Source organism: Scylla paramamosain, chromosome 45 (genome assembly GCF_035594125.1).
Source record: "Scylla paramamosain isolate STU-SP2022 chromosome 45, ASM3559412v1, whole genome shotgun sequence".
In the NCBI taxonomy this organism is placed as follows: Eukaryota; Metazoa; Arthropoda; class Malacostraca; order Decapoda; family Portunidae; genus Scylla; species Scylla paramamosain.
This window is the reverse complement of record NC_087195.1, coordinates 3955001-3969814: the sequence shown is the minus strand read 5'-3', so window position 1 is coordinate 3969814 and position 14814 is coordinate 3955001. Positions and strand designations below refer to the sequence as shown.

Sequence of the window (14814 nt, the reverse complement as noted above, 5' to 3'; positions counted from 1 at the left end):
ACAGAAATACAAAAAACTGATGATAAAGGTTAATTAGAGGAACAAAACGAGATAAATACAGGAATCCCACTTCACACTTCACGTTCACCAGACAAAGGCTCACAATCACACGCACTTCACAGCAAGGCCCAGGTAAATCAGCTAATCAGTCACCAGTTCACTTCAGGTAATCCACGAGTCCTCCTTCAGGTGTGTCGTGCCTCAGGTGTGGAGGGTGTGTGTGTGTGTGTGTCTGTCAGGCCCACGGCGACCACTCTAACAAACTCCTGTGGCTGCCGTGTGTGTGTGTGTGTGTGTGTGTGTGTGTGTGTGTGTGTGTGTGAGTGTGTGAACTACTTCCCTCCACCTCCTCTTCATCTTTCCTTCCCTCCCTCCTTTCCCTTCCTCCCCTCCTCCTCCCATCCCTCTTCTCCCATCTCTCTTCCCTCCTTACCTTCCCTGTCTTCCTTCCCTTACTCCCTTCCTCTTCCCTCATCTTCTTCCCTTCCTTCTTTACTTCCTTCTTTCTTCCTTCCTTCCTTCTCTCTCTCTTTGCTTCTTGTTTTTCTTTTGCTTCCTTATCTCTTTTTATTTTCGTATTCTTCTGGGTTTCTTCTTTTCCTTTTTTCTCTTTCTCTCCTTCCTTATCTTCCCTTCTCTTCTCCTCTTCTCTCTTTTCCTTTCCTCTTTATTCATCTCCTCCCCTTCCAACCCGCCCCTTTTTTTTCTTCTTCTTTTTCTTCTTCTTCTTCTTCTTCTTCTTCTTCTTCTTCTTCTTCTTCTTCTTCTTCTTCTTCTTCTTCTCCCTTTACGTCTCTTCCCTCTCTTCCGTCCTTTCTTATCCCTCCTCCTCAATTCTCATCCACTCCTCTCCCTCCCTCTAGATTCCTCTCCCTGTCTCTCTCTCCACCCTCCCATTCCTCCCCCCTCCCCCTGTTGGTGCCATCTGACTGTGTGTGTGTGTGTGTGTGTGTGTGTGTGCGGTAAGGAGGGTGACCGCTAACCGTATTACGTCGCTTCTCCCCCCCTCTCTCTCTCTCTCTCTCTCTCTCTCTCTCTCTCTCTCTCTCTCTCTCTCTCTCTCTCTCTCTCTCTCTCTCTCTTTAGCTTCTTATTTCCCTAAACTAAACATGTGCGTGTTTTGATTGTTGGATAAGGAATTGAGGATAAGTAGATGGAAGAGATGAATAGATAGATAGATAGATAGATAGAGAGGAAAGATAGATAAAGTAGGTAGAGTTAAAGAATAAAGATGCATTGATGAAACAAATAAGAAGATGAAGAGATAAAGAATTAGGATACATAAAGGAAATAGATGAGTAGATGAAGAATAAGGAATAAAAGATAGTAAAGGGGAACAGAGAGAAGAGAATAAGAAGTCAGTGCCAGTGTAATTAAGGAGTAAGGAGATAAAGTAGATAAACATGTAGAGAATAAGGGAAAAGAGATGATAAAGGAGAAATGAGAGGTGGAAATGAAGGAATGAAGAATGATCAGACGAATAATAACAAAATGAACGTAAAAATAACATAGCGGAGAAATCTTACGAAAACGTGGATGAAAAATAAGAAAAAATAAATGAAAATACTGAAATTATTATGAAGTTATGGATAAATGGAACGCCAATGAGAAATGAAAATGCTGAAATTATGATTAAATTATGAATAAATGGAACTGCAATTAATATCTTTACGTCATATTGTGTACTGTTAGGAAATATAGAGATTAGAAAACATACATTAAAACATACCAAAAAAAAAAAAAAATAAATAAATAAATAAAATAGTGTATATAAGTAAAATAAATAAATAAATAAAGGTGTGGACATGAGGTGTAAAAATAATTAATTAACTTTATTGTTGTCCAAATCAAACTCATGAATAAATTTTAAGGTGCAAGAGAGATAAAACTTTATTCATTCATTTTGTTCATTTCTTTTGGTTAGTATATTAACATTCATAAGTCTCATTTTCTATGCATGGTGTGGCGTTAAGATAGTGGTAAACATTCTCTCTCTCTCTTTCTCTCTCTCTCTCTCTCTCTCTCCGCGGGCCGTGAGCTAAAAAGGTGAGGTGTGTTTAAGAGACAAATTGATTACTCCGTTTTTTGTGAGTGGCGGGTTGCTTTAGAAGGGAGACCATTGCATTGTGTTGACCGAGCAGTGTTTGGTGTCTGAGAGAGAGAGAGAGAGAGAGAGAGAGAGAGAGAGAGAGAGAGAGAGAGAGAGAGAGAGAGAGAGAGAGAATTACGTAACTTTGTGAACTTTAATTTTCCCAGCGCTTTACATCTGGTCACGCCTCTCTCTCTCTCTCTCTCTCTCTCTCTCTCTCTCTCTCTCTCTCTCTCTCTCTCTCTCTCTCTCTCTCTCTCTCTGGCCATATCTTAATTTTAATCCCTTTCTTCACTTTCTTAATATATTCTTTATTTCTTATGTCCTTTTCACTTTTTCTCCTCTTTATTCATACCATTCCTTCATCTCTCCCTTTCTCCATCTCTCCTTCCCTTCTCTCTCCATTTCCTCTAATTTCCATCTCTCGTTTATCTCACTGTCATTCCTCCTATCTCTATCCCTCCTTTCCTTCATCTTTTTTTGTCTCCCCTTCATCTTTACTCATATCCCTTCATTCCTTGTTTTCCTCTCCTCCTTCCCTTTTTCCTTCATCCTTCGTTTCATCTCCATCCCTCCATTTCCTTATCCTTCCTTGTCTTCACCCCTATCGTTTGTTGTTTGTTGTTGTTGTTGTTGTTGTTGTTGACCTCTTTCTCCTCGTCGTATAAATTGTCATCTAATTAACTGTTCGGTCATAAATCTGTGTACCTTGGGATGCATGGCTGCTCACAGGTGCCTCTCATTACCTGTGCCTCCCTCAGGTAACATCCTCACCTGTGATTAAACGCTAATTACCATACGAGATGTGATTACCTTGGAGTGAGAGTTGGTGGTGAGGAGTCTTCCACTTTTCTGTCTCAAATGTTTCAGTGTTTGTTTCTCCCTGCTTGTTTGTTAGTATGTTATTGTGTTGGTATGTTGGGAACTTTAATTATTTTTGTTTGATTGTTTACGTGGGTTGGTGGGGAGTTGCCATCTGCTTTATTATTCTAAGTCAGTACGTGTTTCCATCACCTCATCTGTTTGTTTAGCATATAAACGTGTGACAATATTGTTTCGTTATTAAGAACATAAGAACATAAAAAAGTAAGGGAAGCTGCAGGAAGCCATCAGGCCTACACGTGACAGTTCCTCTATGGAATACGCCTATCTATTTCCACCTATCATCTCCATTCATAAATGTTTCTAATCTTCTTTTAAAGCTCCCTAACGACTCGGCACTAACAACCTGATTACTGAGTCCGTTCCATTCATCCACCACTCTATTCGAGAACCAATTCCTTCCTCTCTCTTTCTTGAACTTAAATCTTTCAAGTTTGAATCCATTTTTTCTTGTTTTATCGTGATTACTGATCCTGAGAATTTTGTTTAAGTCACCCTTGTGTTTACTTTGGTCTTGACAGCGTAAAGGTGAACTTGAAATGATTACGTTTTGGAAGACTTCTGAACACACACACACACACACACACACACACACATAGCGGAATTCACTGCATAGTCACTCAGTCAGTCAGCCAGTCAGTCGCCTCGCTTTGGTGGGGTAGAGGTGGAAAGGCAACGTTCTCTTTGTAGATGAAGAGGGACTCGAAGCAGAACGTCAGCCAGTCATCCATTAAGGAACAGTTCACTCAGTTATCTTGGTTGATGTCTGTCGTTCTTCCTCATCCGTGTGTTAAATGGAGGTTTTGGCCAGTAACCGTCCATGTATCTATCAGTTCATCTATCTATATCTATCTGTCTATCAGTGAGGAATAAACACCTCTTCAATTTGTCTATCTGTTATTCTGTCTACCTGTTTATCTATCCGTATTTCTTTTTTTATCTTTCTTTCTTTATTCCTATTCATCTCTTATTACCTACCTATCTATCTATCCATCTATTCATTCATCTATCTATCTCTATGCCAATGTATCTGTTTATCTCTGTCTATCTATTTATTTATCTATCCGTCTATCCCTTTCTTTTTTATCTATCTTTCTTTCTACCTACCTACTCATCTCTTATTACCTATCTATCTATCTATCTATTTATTCATCTATCTATCTCTATGGTAATGTATCTTTTTATCTCCATCTATCATCTATATCTATATCTATATCTCCATCTATCATCTGCTTCTGTCTGAAAATTGAAGTTATTTTGTGACGCCTAAAACAGCTTTTGCTTCATCACTAAGTTTAAATAGTTGATGTTTTCTCACCACGTCAAAGTCACTGTGCTTGTTTTGGCTTCTCTGGGTCTCTAGCGGGCGGTGTCAGTTCATGTTGGCTCGAATGTGTGTGTGTGTTTACGTGTGTTTAATGGAAGGTGATATGAATACTGGTGCTGAGATGATAGTGCAAGTTCATCTCAGTCATTTCATATTTTTATTAATAGGTAACAACTTTTAACAATTTTCCCTACATAAATATTACCTTTTTTTTTTTTTTTTTTACTAATTGGTATAGTTAAATATGTGTACAAAGAATATGGGAACATAACACATACACACACACACACACACACATACATCTACTCAACGGACGTACGAACATAATAAACCAATGTGTGTGTATGTTAGATAAATTAAAGGATAAATAAATAAAACTAAGACTGCAATATTAATCAGCTGACTTACACGTGGCAGACTGACAGGGGAGACTGACACGTGCAAACAAGCTGACAGGGGACAGGTCACGTGGCTGGCAGGGAACAGGTACTGGTGATGGCTTCAGGTGGCAGGGGAGACAGAGGTGGTTGAAACGACATGAAAAATAGTTGATCCAGAAATTGACAGATAAAGAAAACGGACACGATGAATTACAGAAATTACAATAACGATAAAAGACCGGCATTATTTCAGGGATTGACAGAAAACGGAACAAGTGTATAGGAAAAAGTACAGATGATACAAAAAAAAAAGTGACAGGTTTCCATAAATTGACATGAACGAAACAATAAGTAAATGACAGAAATAACACAGATAAAGACTATGAAAATTGACCGATAAAAAAAAAAAACTTACAAATAAAAAAATAAAATAACTATTCCAAAAACTGATACACGAAAGAAAAGGAAACAAATCAATAACATAAACTACAAGATAACATGATTAACAACAACTAAATGACTGACTGGTGATAATTTCGTCTTGTTTATTAATTTTTAGAAGGTGAAGGAAATAAATCAGTAAGAAAATAAAGGAAATCGAGGAAAAATGAAGTGTTTGAATTAGGAACGATGATATATGTCAGAATAGTGGTTTAACTTAATAGGAAGATTGACTGACTGACTGACTGACTGCCTAACTGACTGACTGACTGACTGACTGACTGACTGACTGACTGACTGACTGACTGACTGCCTAACTGAATGACTGACTGACTGACTGACTGACTGACTGACTGACTGACTGACTGACTGACTGACTGACTGACTGCCTAACTGACTGACCGACTGACTAATTTGCTTATAGTCGCCAAACAACACGGTCATAAAGGACTGTTAATGGAGAGATCTATGATGAAATCTAAACTTAAGGAGAAAATACGTAAAAGACTGTAAGGAAATTGCTAAAGAAAGAAAAAAATGATATAAAGTTTACACAGAAAATCGAAACTTAATTGGAAAACTATGAGACGAAAAAAAAATAAACAGTAAAACGAAATTATAGAAAAAAGATGAAGTGATAAACAAAATATGATACATGTGATATGAAGAAACTAACAACAATAAATAAAAAATAACAACAACAGCAACAACATGAACAACACCTCAGGAACTCCACCACGTAACAAAAAAGAACAAGAAAAACAAGAACAAAAACAACAAGAAGAAAAAAAGAACAAAAATAAGAACAAGAGCAAAAACTACAAGAAAAACAAAAAACAAAAATAAAAAAAAACAACAAGAACAACAGAAACCAGAACAAGAACAAGAAAAATAAACAACAACAAAACACACACACACACACACACACACACAACACCAACAAGCCACAACAGTTCCCTACACAAGACCAGTCAGGCGGGCAAGGAGATCAAAGAATTTATAAGAAGCACGAGTATAGATGTTCTCGAGGTAGTGAGCATCATCAAGCGTCCTGGCGGAGCACCCAACTGGCAGCACATCACATCCGGCGCTCCTGGCTGTGAGGGTGTTATCAATGAAGGTCCCCCAGCTGTCCTCGCCGAAGTAGTAACCGAGACCAGAGCTGTCGGGGAGAGAGAGGGAGAGAGAGAGAGAGGTAATTGTGGGTGTTATTACAGTTTCAGTCTTGTGTAGATAGCGTAGACGAGGGAGGCTGAGGAAGCTTAGATGGATAGGAAAATAAATGTAAAGATGGGTGTTATTGTAGTGCGTTTTGGTGTGTCTTGGTTGTGCTTCGGTGGTTGGGTGGTTGGGTGAAGTGTTGAAGAGAAGAGTAGGGTTTAGATGGAAGTATAGGGGAAGAGAAGAGGTGAAGAGAAACTTAAAGAGTGAGTGAAGAGAGATGAGTGAAGAGAGAGACAGCTTAGAAGTAGAAGAGATGAAATGAGAAAGATTAAGACGGGGTGTAGAAAAGAGGAATTCAAGGGGAAACTTACAAGGGGATGTAGGGGGGAAAGAGGACAGAATAGAAGACTTAGAAGCAGTACACAGCTCATATATGCCTCAACACTTAACCGAGACATTGCACGTGTATTAAAACCCTCACAGGTCTTCACGGTTCCCCAAACCAGTACCACCTGCTACACATTCCTTTTCTAGCCTTATGTTTGCCTGTACACTTACCTGAGGCATTCCACCAGTATTAAAACTCTCCCAGGTCTTAATGACACTCCTTGAACTCTAAACTAACTCACCTGGCTTGCGGCAACACGAAACTTTCACCAGAAGTTTCACCCCGGCAGCCTCTCAGCTATGTCTCCCTCGCTTCTCCCTTGCTTCTCCCCTCTCGCTTCTCTCCAACAGCATGACCTAAGCTTTCCTACACACACACACACACACACACACACACACACACGCACACACACACACGCACACACGCTACACTTACCTCCTCCCCGCCATGGTTGTAAGAGTTTTTCACGTCTAAGTTTGTTTAGTAAGGGTGTTTGTGTGTGTTGTGTGTGTTTCTCCTTTTGTCTGTGTGTGTGTGTGTGTGTGTGTGTGTGTGTGTGTGTGTGTGTGTGTGTGTGTGTGTGTGTGTGTGTGTGTGTGTGTGTTCTGTTTGTCTTTGTGCCTATGTGTGTTTGTTTTTGTCTGTCTTTCTTGTTTTCTTTATTTGTGTTTGTTTGTCTGTTTCTCTATGCCCGTGTTTGTCTATTTCTGTCTTTCTTTCTGTATTTATTTTTTATTTTATTTATCTATTTATTTATTTATTTATTTTTTGATCGTCGCAGCTGTTTTGTTTGTCTGTCTGTCTGTCTGTCATGATTTGTCTTCCCGTATATGTGTTTTGTTTGTCTGTCTGTCTGTCTGTCTGTCTGTCTGTCTGTCTGTCTGTCTGTCTTGTATATATTGTTCTATTTAATTGTTCGTACTTTTTATCTGTCTGTGTGTCTGATTATATCCCTGGCATTCTCTCTCTCTCTCTCTCTCTCTCTCTCTCTCTCTCTCTCTCTCTCTCTCTCTCTCTCTCTCTCTCTCTCTCTCTCTCTCTCTCTCTGACCTAGCCCCCCTTACAGCAACCATTACCAACAATTCACCTCCATTTCTCACACACCATCACTTCCTCCACGCCCCTCGACACTCCACAGCTTTCTCCTCCACCTTGACTCCCTTCACCCCCCCCCCTCATCATACTCCAGCCCTCATAACCCTTCGTCTTTCACATCCTCTCGTACTTTCTCCCGTACTGGTTTGAGGTATTGTCATTCATATCGTGTGTTACTTTCATGGTTCTATATTATCTTCCAGTTTTTCCAGCATCCAGGCAGTCATTGGCTTCTCACGTGTTTCCAGGCTCTGTTGGTTCCAGTCACTCTTTGTTTTCAGTCTTTCAGTGTTCCAGTTTTCTTTTCTTTTTTTCTAGTGTGTCTTTGTTCCAGCATTATTAAATTCTTGTCCTATTCAGTTCTAGTATCTTCGGGTTCCAGTCACTCCTTGTTTCCAGTCCTCTATGGTCCAGTTTCCATATGTTTTAAGCTTTTATGGTTCTGGTGTCTCTTGGTTCCAGTATTACCAGATTCCTGCCTTGCCTGGTCCCAAAAATAAGATTCCAGGCCTCCTTAGTTCCACCTTCCTTTAGTTTCAATGGTTGTCCCTCTGTGATTTGTTCTCTGTCAGTCCAAGGTCCCAGTACCCATCGATTACAGCCCCACAGAGTTCCTTTATCCTTCAGTGCCAGCGTATCTAAACTCCTGCAGTGGTTAGTTACTTATTTTCCAGCCCCATTCATTTCCAGTCCTCTTGTTTTCCAGCCTCTGTCACTTTTAGATTCTTTACTTCCAGGTCCCCATTCAGCCCCCTTCCTCGTTTCCAGCTACATTCATTTTTTTAGACTCAATTCCAGTCTCTTCTACTTCAAACCTCCCAGTGTAGCTTTAGTCACATCTACATCTTGTCAGTGCCTAGTTCCAGTCATCTGTTACCAGCCTTTCTTTGTCTCAGCTCCAACACTTAACGCCTCTCAGCAGCTTCTTTCTTTTCCAGCCTCCCACAGTCCCAGCCCTCTCCTTTTCCAGCTTCCCACAATTCTAGTTCTCTCTCCTTTTCTAGCCATTCAATATTCCATCCATCTTATTCCAGCCACCCACAATTCATCTTTTCCAGCCTCCCACAGTCCCAGCCCTCTCCTTTCCCACCTTCCCACAATCCCAGTTCTCTCTTCTTTCCGACTCTCTTTCCAGCCTCCCTACAACTCCTCTCTGTTTCCGGCTTCCCTCAGCTTCATTCCCCCTCTGGTTGATGTTCCCCAGTACTCACATCAACATATCGGTGAGGGTGACTTCAGGAAAAGCTCTCCTCTCCATCTGCTCACAAATAAAGGGCTTGACGCAGCGGCGGTGTCCCTCCCTGTACAACTTAATGATGGCTGCCAGACTGCCAGGGATGTCCAGAATGTTGCCCACCAGATGATTCACTGACCGCTTCTCCCTGTGATGATAAGAAGGGTTGGTCACTGGTCAAGGGGAGTGTGTGGAGGTTGTGCTGTGGTTGACTTGTTTAGCTTGTTTTTTTTCATGTGTTGTGGTAGTGTGAATAAGGAATGGGAAGACTGTTGAACGAAGCAAGGAAAGATTTATTTGTTCACTGTGGAAAGAGGCTTGATTTGTGGTGTGTATTTCTTTCAGTCAGCTTGATAGATGATTGAGTTTTTCGTCATAAAAGAAAAAAAAAATAGAAGGAAATAAAAAGAAACGAAAACAGAAATAGAAACTAAAAAGAAAAACGAAAACAATTGAAAAACACCTGCACTCTCCACCACACCACCCTTACCTGAAGAACCCTGCTGTGCTACCCTGACCTTCAATACTATCATCATCATCATCATCATCAAGGAACCCAGCATCCACCCACCCAACCAATCACCCAACGACCCTGAACACAACCAAGGCTACACACACTCCGTTACCTGACAGTGACACCTTGGGGGGCGGAGATCCAGTCATGAATACTGGCCATGGCGAAGGGCACGTCGGAGAGGTGAAGGGGCAACATCAGGTCAGCCACCTCCATGGACCTCCCAGTGACTGTAAGCACCTGATACACGGCCCTGATCAGGTACGCGGCTGGGAGAGAGTGAAGGGGTTAAATATGAGTGGAAAGGGAAATGAAAATCGAGGTGGATGATGTGAGTGTGGATGAATATGTGGATGAGAGGTTTTAGATGGGAGTGGGTCAGTCTGGGGAATTTAGAAGATGGGAGGTGGTAGGTGATGTGAAGTTGAAGGGAGAGGTGTTAGGTGACTGTATGGTGATAGATGATGAGATTAGGAGTACTTGTCGTTTGGAATTGAAGAATGAGAGGTGAGTGATGTTAATGAGGTTGAAGGTGAGAGGTAATAGGTGATGTGAGTGGGAATAAGTATCTTGTGGGATTAAAGGGTCTTATTTTCAGCCCGTGATTTTCTTGTGTTAGTTGTTTTGTGTTTGTCTTAAGGCGTTGTAGTCTTGTGTGGGTCTACAGGGTTTTTTGTCGTTTGTGAATGTTAGAATAGTGGTTTTTCTTTTCTTTTTTTTTTCTTTGAACATCAGTCAGGGTAAAGAGAGAAGATAGATTGCTATAAATAGAAAAAAAAAAAACTTGCTATGTGTAATCAGATCATTTCATTGGTGTCTTATGATTCTAAAGGTAAACTGTCCAATTTCCTTTTTTTTCTCCCTTTTTTTTACCCTTTCGTTACCTTTGTAGGACAGGCAAGATGAGAGAACCTTTTTATTGTCTCCCATGTTATTTGTACCTTTAGTCAGTCTTCAGAATACATGAGGGAGAGAGAGAGAGAGAGAGAGAGAGAGAGAGAGAAACTGCCTGCCTGTCACGACGTACCAAGAGTGAGCAGCGCAATGATGGTCACGGGGTCAAGGGTCAGCGCAGTGCCTCTTGTCTCCTCGCCAATCAGCACGGAGGTCAGGTGGTCCAGAAACTCGTCCTCAGTTTTGGCAGTCAGTCCCGCGGTTCGAATCTCCTCCAGACGGGAAGAGTCGAGCAGCAAACTCACCAGACTGGAGACGTTGGTGTTGAGGGGCGAGGAGAAGGAGAGAGGCTTTGTGTTGTTGCCTAATTTCGCCTCCACCTTCTTGGTCATGCGCTGGACGACCCCCATCAGGTTTTGGAAGTCCTGCGTGGCCATCAGAATCTTCTTTCCGAATGTGTTCACGACCTCCACTCCGGGAATCTTAATCACTGGGTCGCTAGTTTCGGTTCCCAGTTTCGAGGCTTCGGTTTTTTGCTTCGTTTTGGCTTCACTAGAGCTGGATGCCGCCGTTTTCTTCGTTGCCCCGTCGCTAATAGACTCGCTTTCCAGTTTCGAAGCCTCGGATTTCTGCTTCGTTTTGAATTCCCCGGAGGTGGACGTCTGCGCTTTCTTGGTCGACGCTTCGTTCTTTGCTCCGTTGACATCCGCTAGGAGGCTGAAGATGTCACCTGGCGTGCGCACATTCTTTTCATTGAAAGTGAAGGTATTGATGTTAAATTTAGGCGGGGAGGGAAGGGGAGGCATCTTGTCCAGCTCAGAAGTGTCTGGTAGGTTGAAGTCAAACATGTAACCTTTTCCAATGTCATTCTGGGCGAAGCTTTCCACTAACGACGCCAGCTGGATGTTCTGGGGCCTGTAGGGGCGGGATAGCAGTGCCCTGGGGGAGTCTCGCAAGGGCACGGGGAAGTCTTGGGGAAAGGGCGTGACCTGGGTGATGCATATGAGGGCCACCACAGCCACACATGTGACACACCGCGACATTCTGTACAGGAGAGAGGGAAAAGAAATGTTGTGTAGGGTTGTGAACATTGTAAGATTGTGAATGTTGATGGACTGAGTGACTGATGGTGAGAAAAGACTGACTGACTGACTGACTGTTTGGTGTTGGGGTAAGTGAATGACTGATTGACTACTATTGGCACGAATATCATGTAAATAAATAAAAAAAAAAATGAAGATTGACAGTGATTATAAAGATTTGTTGATTGACTGACTGAGAGTGAGTGAGTGAAGGAATGAATGAGTGAGATCTCTCTAGTGTCCTAGCACTAACTACATGATTACTGAGTCCGTTCCACTCATCTACCACTCTATTTGAGAACCAATTTTTTCCTATCTCCTTCCTAAACCTAAATTTTTCAAGCTTGAACCCGTTATTTCTTGTTCTACCCTGGTTACTGATCCTAAGAATTTTGCTTACATCTCCCTTGTTATAACCCTTATACCACTTAAAGACTTCTATCAGGTCCCCTCTTAACCTACGTCTCTCTAGAGAATGTAAATTTAACCGCTTCAATTATCTCTCATTCCTACTGCTAGGGCTTTCTTTTTTCATTCTTTCATTCTATCATTAGTTAAGTGAGGCGCTGTCCAAAGGCAACAAAACTGATGGAAAAAGAAAAAAGAAACTAAAGATGCCAGTACTTAAAATAGATCAGTAAATAAGAACCAAGCAGACGAACAAACTGACAAACAAACAGACATACATAAAACAAATAAGGAAACAAACAAACTACAGGGGCTGCCACGTGTAGGCCTAATGGCTTCTTGCAGCTTCCCTTATTTCTTATGTTTTTAAATAAAGACAGAAAGAAAGAAAAGAAAGAAAAAAACTCCAAAAATTATCATTTATAACTCAAGTAAACAAACAAATGAATAAATGAAGCTAAAGAAAAAAAAGAAAAGAGAAAAAAAAGCACAGAAAATAAGTCAGATCCATTTCAAACTCAATCACCATTCAATTCATACAAGTTTACCCTTCCACTTTTATCCTTTTCCCAATAATTCCCGTTTTCTATTACCTCTCATCCCTAGGGCGTCGCGAGCCGGGGGGAGTAGGTGCCCGCTACTTGTGGATTATCTGTCGTTTACCTGAGAGGCTTAAGGTGATCCGCTACGCCCTGGGAGGCTCAGAAAGCTTAGGGCAACAGGTTCAGAAACAGGTTCCAACTCTCTAAGGTGAATTTTTGTGGTTTTCTTTTTTTTCTTTTTTACTTTTTTTTTGTCTTGTCAGAATTGTTTTTTTTTTATTTGTGATTGTTAGTTCTCTCTCTCTCTCTCTCTCTCTCTCTCTCTCTCTCTCTCTCTCTCTCTCTCTCTCTCTCTCTCTCTCTCTCTCTCTCTCTCTCTCTCTCTCTCTCATTCCTTTCCCTTCTCTTCATTCATCTATCTTCTGCTTAATACATTTCATCTTTTTTCCCCTCATTCTCTTCCTTGTTTCCTTGTTTCCTCATTTCCTGCTCCTCCTCCTTTCATTCTTTCCTCCTATTTGCATTTTTCCTCCTTTCATTTATATTACATCTGACATATTTCCTGCTTTTTTCTTCGTTATCTTGTTTTTCCTCCTCTTTATTTTTTTCCCTCTTCTTTGCTTCCTGTTTATTTTTTATTCCAGTTATCTTTTTTCCCCCTCTTCTTTCCTTGTCTTTTCCCTCCATTTACTCATTTTCCATTTATTATATCTTCCTAGTTATTCCATGTAACTTAAGTCTTTCCCCGTTATCACTTTCCTCTACTTTCTTTCCTTCCCTCCTTTCTTTCATTTTTTCATCTTCCGTTTGGTCTATTTTTCCCTGTTTTCATCTGAGTTCATCATTTTTTTGTCTCTTTTATCTTAGTTTATTTTATATTTGTTTTTATCTTGGGTTATCTTAGTTTCCTTTTTTTTTCCCGTCTTTCCTCCCATTCGCTCCCTTCCTCGCGGTCTCTCAGTCATAAAAGAGATCGTGGAAGGTGCAAAAAGTCAAGCATGGTCGGATGGTCTTGGCCGTGACCTTAGCGTTTTGGAGCAGATATCACGACCACACGAGGCACGGCGGAACAGACAAATTGGAACGCGGCGGAGCGGGAAACGAGGTGGAACACGAGGCGGAACACGAGGCAAAGTGGAGCGCTAGAAGTGGAACAAGAAAGACGAACACAGCGTGAAGGAAAAAAGAAAATACTGGAAGGGAATGATTGAGACAGATAGACAGATAGACAGATAGATAAACAAATAGACAGATACACAGACAGACAGACAGACAGATAGGGAAATTAATAAACACTGGTGCTGGGGACAATGAGACATATATATATATATATATAGATAGATAGACAAAACAAAAGGGTAGAAGTAGACAGACAGACAGACAGACAGACAGACAGATAGATAAACAAACCGATGGGTAGATAAACAGTGAAAGCAAGATATACTGGTGCTGGTAATATTAATACAGACAGGTAGACAGACAGATAGATGAATAGAGAGGTTGATGGATAGACAAACAAACAGACAGACAAAAAGAAACAAGATAGTGGTTCTGCAAACTTACTGAGACAGAATGATAGACAAAGAAACAGACAGACAAATAGATAGACAGACAGACAGACAGGTAGACAAATGAATACAAAAATAGACTTGCAAGTAAACAGACAGAGGGAGAGAGAGACAGACGGATAGACAGGCTCGAGGACAAACAGACAGCAAGACAGACAGACAAACACACGCACACACTCAAAGGTAAAACGGTTTCATAACTAACAGTTTTTTCCTCATGTTTTTCCTTTTTTTTTTCTTTTAATTTCTTTTCCTATTTTTTTTTTAGGTTCCTTCCTCATTTTTGTGCTACATTTTAATTGAAATTTACCCATAATCTTGTGTAGTCTCTTCTGTTTTTTTTTTTTTTTTTTCTTTGTCTTCTTTCTTCTATAACTGTGTATGTGTGAATGTGTATGTACGTATGTCTGTGTGTGTGTGTGTGTGTGTGTGTGTGTGTGTCTGTGTGTGTGTATGCAGGCGCGTGTACACATTCAACCAGTCAGTCGGAAAGGCATTTGTACACAGAAACACTCAAAAATACTGCGGAAGTTACACACACACGCACAAACACACACAGATAAATAGATAGATAGGAAGCTACACACACACACACACACACACACACACACACACACACACACACACACACACACACACACACACAAGTAGGTTACAGAAATCAAATCAAGGTGAGGTGAGGTGGGGTGCCCAAGGGAGAGGCACTCTGTCCATCGGTGAGAGTAGCGGGAGAGGCGCCTGCGAGGGAGAGAGGGAGAGAGGGTGGTGCGTGGGAGGGTGGCAATGAGTGGGAGGAGGGAGGGAAA

At 41.1% G+C, this 14814-nt stretch overlaps 1 protein-coding gene across 1 annotated transcript in view; it reads right to left on the bottom strand.

The window, feature by feature from the left end:
- Positions 1–4443: 4443 nt before the first annotated feature.
- Positions 4444–14814, bottom strand: part of LOC135094314 (uncharacterized) — an 11952-nt gene continuing 1581 nt past the window's right edge. Inside the window, exons 2-5 of the mRNA XM_063994312.1 lie at positions 10542–11452; positions 9627–9783; positions 8978–9148; positions 4444–6281 (exon numbers count right to left, since the gene is read on the bottom strand). Of these exons, the coding sequence (XP_063850382.1) occupies positions 6077–6281; positions 8978–9148; positions 9627–9783; positions 10542–11451 (1443 nt within the window). The 5' untranslated portion in view covers position 11452 and the 3' untranslated portion in view covers positions 4444–6076. The remainder of the gene's footprint in view (positions 6282–8977; positions 9149–9626; positions 9784–10541; positions 11453–14814) is intronic.